The following is an 8,816-nucleotide window of genomic DNA, read 5'->3' as shown; positions in this document are numbered from 1 at the left end:
AGCTCAATCTCTCCCAGAATTCATTGCGGCCTCCTGTCAACGAATCACAAATGTACGCCAAATCGTGACGTTCTGTATTCTATCTTGCAATGTGACGTTATATAACATGACGGAGAGCTATATGCAAATCTTTATGTTCCCCATTGTCGTTCGTAAGCGGTGTTCTGATTGATCAAATCAGAAAAAAAGCAATTTTTCACTGGTGACAAAATATCAGAAAAAGTGATATTTTTCACTTGTGATAAATATTACTTTTATACAATGAATAATTTTCAATATTTCACTGGTAAAATGTAATAAAAACAAGTATGAACTTAATGAAGGCGTATTTCACCATAGAAAGGTAACGGAATGGCACAAAGGCTTTGTATCCAAACATTATAACATTCAATATATGACGACAGGAATCGATTAAAAAAACTTAAATATTCTAAATACAGAATCAACACTTAACTTTGGGATTTTATTAGTATATAATCGAAAAGAGAAAAAAAAACGTATAACAACGAAAACAGTTGAAATGAAAAATTAATATAGTACATTAGTATAGTGGTGTTATCTAACCAGAACGCCTAGAAATGGCTTTTCCACTGAGGTGGTACCCATTTATGTTTCTTTTTCTTTCTGGGTTTAGTACTTGAATCATCACCTGTTGTTCCAGTGTTATTTGTATTGGCGTCCGATTCTGACTTTGGTCGTTTACCATCGTCCTTTCTGTTGTTGGTTTGGTTATCATTATAACTGAGTATCCTTGGTTTCCTTTGTTGTTTATTGCTGCCGTCTGGCAGATCATTGTCATTTCTATCAGGTTTTGGTGACGGATTCCTACCAGTAAAAACATTGTTCTTGCTTGGACTTTTTACTGGGTTCCTAGCCTGTTTGTCATCTGCCTCTGGTATTTCGGCTCTGTGTCTCCGCGGTGCTATGGGTTCATCTTCAACTCTTCCGGGCCGTATTGGAGTTTCGCCTCCATTTGTCAGTGATGGTATTGGGGTTTCATCCCTATTTGTCCCGTGACGGTATTGGGGACTCGTCTCCATTTGCACGTGACGATATGGGTTTTTTGCCTCCATTTGTCCGTGAAGCTAATGGTTTCTTACCGCCATTTGCTCTTGACGGTAACGGTGTTTCATTTGTCGGCGATGTTGATAACAGTTCAACATTATTTGACCATGGCGATTCCGGTGTATTGTCTATTTGATCCTGACGTTGTTCATCGTTGTAGACCAAATCATTGTCGACGTCATTATCAATGGCATCCTCATCGTTTTCAGACATTCTGTCACCTTTATTGTTCGTTGTTAAACCGAAGTAGTTATCTGAAGGTTGAACTTTGGACGAGTCGTCATTGGTGGCCGGACGCGCCTCTAACACATCGTGTTTTCGTTGCTGTACGTCGTCTTCACGGTTTGTTATGGTGTCTTTCCCGTCGTCAGGAAATTGCTGTGAACGGATAACTGCATTAGAAGGATTTACACGGTCAGTTTGCTGAACCGTCCTTGGTTTTGGTCTTTGGTTCTTGCTTTGAGCAACACCTGTTTTTATTTTCCGTTTCGCAACGCATTTATCACACAACTTAGTGTCACCAAGTTTACAATCACACAAGTAGTCTTCGCTCCGCCCGTTGTTTTGCTCTGTTGGATTTTTCTCCTTTGACTTGGTTTGTGTGGTATGTTTACAGCTACAACAATACACAGACTCTGGACAGGGTGAGTGAGGACCCTGACTTACACTGAAGACGTTGGCTACAAGTACCCGGCCGCAATAAACTGGTGTAGATTTATGGTAATTCCATTTCCGGTTCCGTTCTCCGTCGTCATGTTCCGGTGTCATACACGTAGACCTATTGTTCAAATCTGGTTGGTATCTGTCGTGGGTTGCTCCAATCATCACAACCTGTCCAGTCTTAGTACCATGTACATGTGTTATATTAGTATGTTCTGACGCTTGTGTTCGCTCTTGCTTTGTCCGAGTACTCAATGTCGCTATTTCGTCTTGTCGCAGTGAGGTGATTGACGTTGATTTGTCAATATATATAAGTCGTTGGTATGAATCCCGTCCACATGAGTCACATACTGTATTCTCGAGTGTCCTTTTCATCTCCCTTTGTTGCCTTTTCTTCTTGTCGGAACGACAACATTTACAGCACGTAAAGAAACAGCAGAAGCCACAGCATTTACAACACGGCTCCCTTTCCTCATCATGGAACGGTTTGACTGGAGTTTGATGCGAGATTTTGGTTGGAGATCTGGTGTATTCCGTACGTATTTCACTCTCTGGTCGTACTTTACACGAGCTTTTCCATGAGAGTTGTGAAGATCTTCTTGTAACTATGGTTTCGTCGTCAGACCATGCCTTAGTCGGTTCTCGTTCGATCACAAGAGAAGTTGTTCTCGTTGACTCTCTGTGCATCACCTTTCTGTGAGGGTCATTATCATGTGTGCTCCATCTCTGGCAACATTTGCAGCAGGAACATCCAACAACAAGTAAAATGGCGGCAATCAGCGCAAGTATGGCGGCGATTACTGCCAGACTGAAGGATACGTGGAGGAGCCCCGTATGAGTATTTGCTCCATAAATGATAAGGCCAATAAGGATTAACACAACTGCAATGAATAATAAATAAAAGACTTAATGGTTACCATAGTGACAACATTTTCATCAAATAAAAACGGTAACTTAGAGGATGTATATCGGACCAATATTTAAAAGATGCGAAAGCTATTGAATCATGACGTCATGTTTGATTGTTTGCTGAGGTCCATTTGAATTTCCACAGTTTGACTCCCTAGATTCTTTGAAGGACGAGGTAGCTATTTATGAATTTATTCATTTGACATGTTTAACTTCCGCTATTATGACATTACAGCCTTTAAAACATGTCCGCTATCATGGCATTACAGCCTTTCAGCTGAGGAATGTAGCTGTTTGATTCTGTTTTATATATATAAATGGTATGAGTAAATTCAAATTCCATAAGTAAATTTTTGCTAGCAAATATAAATCTTGTTTCTAATTTCTATAAGTAGATTTTGATTTTTGTTATTTTTTTAATTACGAGGACTGATTGATAAGCTGTGAGTCTCATATTGAAGGTTATGAATTTTGTCGGACATGTTTTATTTTTCAAAATAATCCCCTTCAGTATCTATACACTTCATGCCAGCAGTGTTTAAGGGCCTCAATGCCACTTTTATAAAACTCCTTTTCTCGGCTGTTCATAAAGTCATCCACTGCATGTTAGGGTTAGGGTGCCTGAAATAGCTGCTTTCGGTTTTTAAAATAGATCAAAGTCTGATGGAGCGATATCAGGTGAATAAGGCGGATGCTCAAACAATTTTAAGCCAACATCGTGAATAGCAGCCATGGCGATGACAGACTCTTTTACCCTAACCCTAACCAAGTTTGTCCATTTTGCAAAAGCCACTTGTCTTGTTTACTTTAGAGTGCTACCCCGTCGGCATAAACTAACTAAATGAGACCAGTCCTTGGGTACAGGGCCCAATATATTCAGAGAATAGTAGGACTTTAAAAGAAACATCCTTGAGTACCTCCTTTCCATACTAGGCCCACAACTTATCAATCAACCCTCGTATTATTAGTAAACTAGTTATTGGTAGGTATATGTTTAAGGTTACTGTTCACTAGTGTGTCTAAAGTAGGGTCCTTAAAGGATTTGATAAGGTCTAGAAAAGTGTTTCCCCTGACGCTAGGCAATCTCGGAAAATGTATTATTGTTATTGATAATTCATTAATATGTCAGAACACTTGTTACATGAACCGGAACACCGTAAATATTAAATCGGTCCTCAGTAGTTAAACAAACATATTAATATAGTATATACAATACATACTAATGGTACGTACACTGTTGATTGTCTATACTGAGTTATATTACATATATGACTCTATATAAAACATGAGTATTGCTATAAATGATATATATGAATGTCTTGGTTTACACAACTACACTACACTATAAGTGACGTTGTAAGTATCTATATGATTAACTTACCGATCATTAAGAGGGTTACGACCGTCATACCGTGAAGAATTTCCTTCCATGATATGTCCAGAAGATACACAAATATTGCTATAACTGCCAGTAACAAGAGGATTAATGCCATCATCTCCAACGTTCTGACGATGAACAGCCATACTGAAATAAGTATATCAAATAAGTGTATCAAATAAGTGTATCAAATAAGTGTATCAAATAGGTGTATCAGTAAAATTTATCAAATAAGTGTATCAAATAAGTATATCAAATAAGTGTATCAAATAAGTATATCAAATAAGTATATCAAATAAGTATATCAAATAAGTGTATCAAAAAAGCGTATCAAATATGTGTATCAAATAAGCGTATCAATAAAATTCATCCAATAGGTGTATCAAATAAGAGTTTCAATCAAATGTATCAAAAACGTGTAACATTAAGTGTATAAAATAAGTACATTAAGTACGTATAAGAATTAAGTGTATCAAATAAGCAAATCAAATATCTGTATCAATAACGTAGATGTTTGTATGTCAATTTAGTGTGCTTCAAACAGGTGAACGTATAATTGTTTTCATAAAATAAAACCCATTCATTTATCAGGTTGTTTAGCTATGCTGTGTGTTTTATTTGGACAATCTTTCATTCAAATCCACATGAGTAATTGTGGTGATAATTACAAAGTAATAAGAAAATGTAGCATATATAATACAGCTTTTTCCAATAAAGCAAGAACATAAGTATGCAACCCACATTATACTGTATTTTGTTTCAAACTTCTGTTATTGCTGACATCTTCGTCATGCAAATAGTTAACTGGGATTATTACTATCAATAGTTAACTGGGATTATTACTATCAATAGTTAACTGGGATTATTACCATCAATAGTTAACTGGGATTATTACCATCAATAGTTAACTGGGATTATTACCATCAATAGTTAACTGGGATTATCACCATCAATAGTTAACTGGGATTATCACCATCAATAGTTAACTGGGATTATCACCATCAATAGTTAACTGGGATTATCACCATCAATAGTTAACTGGGATTATCACCATCAATAGTTAACTGGGATTATTACTAATAATAAATATATGTTAACTTCATTTATTTTACAACAATTGCGAAACAAGTTATAGTAACTGATATTAATCACGCTTGTTGGCCCGAATGGAAGCGCGCGATTGGTTTTACTGTGGGAGGAAACCGAAAGCCTAGGTGAAAGGCAGGTGTGTTACCACTGTGCCACCCGACCACTATTACTTATAATATCTAACTGAGACTAGTACTAACAACAGTTAATTGGGATAAGTACTAATAATAATTAACTGGTATTTAATTCTACATGTAATAATAGTTTACTTGGACTAGTACTAATAATAGTTAACTGCTATTTATTGCTAATTATAGTTAACGAGTATTTATTACTAATAATAGTTAATTGGGATTAGTACTATTGCTAATTAACTTGGATCATTACTAACAATAATTAACTGATACTTATTACTAATAGCAGTTAACTGGAAATATTGCTTATACTAGTTCACTGGTATTTATTACAAATAATAGTTAACACAATAGTTAACTTTGACTAGTACTTACAACAGTTAACCTGGACTAGGACTTATAATACTTAACTTGGACTAGGACTTACATTACTTAACTTTGACTAGTACTTACAATAGTTAACTTTGACTAGTACCTACAATTGTTAACTTTGACTAGTACTTACAATTGTTAACTTTGACTAGTACTTACAATAGTTCACTTTGACTAGTACTTACAATAGTTAACTTTGACTAGTACTTACAATAGTTTACTTGGACTAGGACTTACAATACTTAACTTGGACTAGTACTGACCATACTTAACTTTGACTAGTACTTACAATAGTTAACTTTGACTAGTACTTACAATAGTTCACTTTGACTAGTACTTACAATAGTTAACTTTGACTAGTACTTACAATAGTTAACTTTGACTAGTACTTACTAGTACTTACAATACTTTACTTTGACTAGTACTTACAATACTTTACTTTGACTAGTACTTACAATACTTAACTTTGACTAGTACTTACAATTGTTAACTATGAATAGTACTTACAATTGTTAACTTTGACTAGTACTTACAATAGTTAACTTTGACTAGTACTTACAATAGTTAACTTTGACTAGTACTTACAATACTTAACTTTGACTAGGACTTACAATAGTTAACTTTGACTAGTACTTACAATAGTTAAGTTTAACTAGTACTTACAATAGTTAACTTTGACTAGTACTTACAATTGTTAACTTTGACTAGTACTTACAATAGTTAACTTTGACTAGTACCTACAATTGTTAACTTTGACTAGTACTTACAATTGTTAACTTTGACTAGTACTTACAATAGTTCACTTTGACTAGTACTTACAATAGTTAACTTTGACTAGTACTTACAATAGTTAACTTTGACTAGTACTTACAATACTTAACTTTGACCAGTACTTACAATAGTTAACTTTGACTAGTACTTACAATAGTTAACTTTGACTAGTACTTACAATACTTAACTTTGACCAGTACTTACAATTGTTAACTTTGACTAGTACTGACCATACTTAACTTTGACTAGTACTTACAATATTTAACTTTGACTAGGACTTACAATAGCTTACTTTGACTAGTACTTACTAGTACTTACAATAGTTAACTTTGACTAGTACTTACAATAGTTAACTTTGACCAGTACTTACAATAGTTTACTTGGACTAGGACTTACAATACTTAACTTGGACTAGTACTGACCATACTTAACTTTGACTAGTACTTACAATAGTTCACATTGACTAGTACTTACAATAGTTCACATTGACTAGTACTTACAATAGCTTACTTTGACTAGTACTTACAATACTTAACTTTGACTAGTACTTACAATAGTTTACTTGGACTAGGACTTACAATACTTAACTTGGACTAGTACTGACCATACTTAACTTTGACTAGTACTTACAATAGTTAACTTTGACTAGTACTTACAATAGTTCACTTTGACTAGTACTTACAATAGTTAACTTTGACTAGTACTTACAATAGTTAACTTTGACTAGTACTTACTAGTACTTACAATACTTTACTTTGACTAGTACTTACAATACTTTACTTTGACTAGTACTTACAATACTTAACTTTGACTAGTACTTACAATTGTTAACTATGAATAGTACTTACAATTGTTAACTTTGACTAGTACTTACAATAGTTAACTTTGACTAGTACTTACAATAGTTAACTTTGACTAGTACTTACAATACTTAACTTTGACTAGGACTTACAATAGTTAACTTTGACTAGTACTTACAATAGTTAAGTTTAACTAGTACTTACAATAGTTAACTTTGACTAGTACTTACAATTGTTAACTTTGACTAGTACTTACAATAGTTAACTTTGACTAAGACTTACAATTGTTAACTTTGACTAGTACTTACAATAGTTAACTTTGACTAGTACTTACAATACTTTACTTTGACTAGTACTTACAATACTTAACTTTGACTAGTACTTACAATACTTAACTTTGACTAGTACTTACAATACTTAACTTGGCCTAGTACTTACAATAGTTAGCTTTGACTAGTACTTACAATAGTTAACTTTGACTAGGACTTACAATAGTTAACTTTGACTAGGACTTACAATAGTTAACTTTGACTAGTACTTACAATAGTTAACTTTGACTAGTACTTACAACACTTAACTTTGACTAGTACTTACAATAGTTAACTTTGACTAGTACTTACAATAGTTAACTTTGACTAGTACTTACAATAGTTAACTTTGACTAGTACTTACAATAGTTAACTTTGACTAGTACTTACAATAGTTAACTTTGACCAGTACTTACAATAGTTAACTTTGACTAGGGCTTACGGTGGTTATTTCGACCAGGACTTACAACAGCGAAGTGGGATTTGGACTTATGATAGTAAAGATAACACAAACTATGACTAAGAATATTGTCAAAACTAAAGTAACACTGTCTTTGTATGTAAACTAGAAATCAATGTTTTGTTGTTGAGTATTGTCTATCCGTAATAGATGAGTTTACTGGTTTGATAATCTAACGAGTTTATTGATATCAGAGCATCGGTTTAGTGAATCTTACCTTCTACCGATGAGTAACTCCAACATTCTGACGAGCCACTGTCCGTTAGACAAGTTGTCCAGAGTCCCTGTGTGACGTCACCTGTAGGGATAGTGGATACCTGCCAAAACGGCAGCGTTACAGCTACGATATGGACAGAGAGGGCTGCCAGCACCACAAACAAGGCGGCCACAACAAATCGTCTTCTCGGCTTCATTTCAACAAAATATCTAGTCTGTATTCGCAGAACCACAATTCATCACAATCCATTTGTTGTGCAGACGTAATTGGTAAAGTAAGAGAAACATTTAAAAGAAAACCCTTCTACTCTATTCAAAGCATGCATACACAATGAATATATTTCTGACATTAGTGGCTGCGTAGAACAAAAGCAGTTTACGCACCATTGGTAAAACAGCTCATTATCAACACCCTATGAGAAATTAAGGCACAAAGCAGGTCGTGTTTCTTATGAATAATTCACCCTAGTGATTTGCAGACAACGACACTTGATGAGAAAGTTGCGTCAAAGTCATTAGTGTCGCCTCAGTGACACGAAAGCACCGTGACGTTGTGGTCAGCCTCCGTGTACCATTAAGGAAAGGATCCCACTGACATAGTGATCCGTGTACGGTTACCATAGGTATATTGATATCATAGTGATCCATGTACGG

At 34.7% G+C, this 8,816-nt stretch overlaps 1 protein-coding gene across 1 annotated transcript; it reads right to left on the bottom strand.

Annotated features, from left to right (window-relative positions):
- Window positions 1-444: 444 nt before the first annotated feature.
- Window positions 445-8,451, bottom strand: LOC117335365. Its single transcript, XM_033895316.1, has 3 exons — window positions 8,164-8,451; window positions 4,016-4,159; window positions 445-2,606 (listed from the first exon to the last, which is right to left on the bottom strand). The coding sequence occupies exons 1-3, from the start codon at window positions 8,357-8,359 to the stop codon at window positions 1,003-1,005; spliced, it is 1,944 nt and encodes a 647-aa protein (XP_033751207.1). The 5' UTR covers window positions 8,360-8,451; the 3' UTR covers window positions 445-1,002.
- Between the last annotated feature and the right edge of the window lie 365 nt (window positions 8,452-8,816).

This window comes from Pecten maximus, chromosome 10 (assembly GCF_902652985.1).
Source record: "Pecten maximus chromosome 10, xPecMax1.1, whole genome shotgun sequence".
Lineage (NCBI taxonomy): Eukaryota > Metazoa > Mollusca > Bivalvia > Pectinida > Pectinidae > Pecten > Pecten maximus.
The sequence above is the reverse complement of the archived record's forward strand: the minus strand, read 5'-3'. Positions and strand labels throughout refer to the sequence as shown.

What these genes read in the sequence shown, in the direction of transcription:
- LOC117335365 (XM_033895316.1), bottom strand. Translation starts at nt 8,359, where the DNA reads ATGAAGCCGAGAAGACGATTTGTTGTGGCCGCCTTGTTTGTGGTGCTG. An exon ending in GAGTTACTCATCGGTAGAAG is followed by an intron (nt 4,160 to 8,163) that starts GTAAGATTCACT and finishes TACTTATTTCAG; the next exon opens with TATGGCTGTTCATCGTCAGA. An exon ending in CGTAACCCTCTTAATGATCG is followed by an intron (nt 2,607 to 4,015) that starts GTAAGTTAATCA and finishes TATTCATTGCAG; the next exon opens with TTGTGTTAATCCTTATTGGC.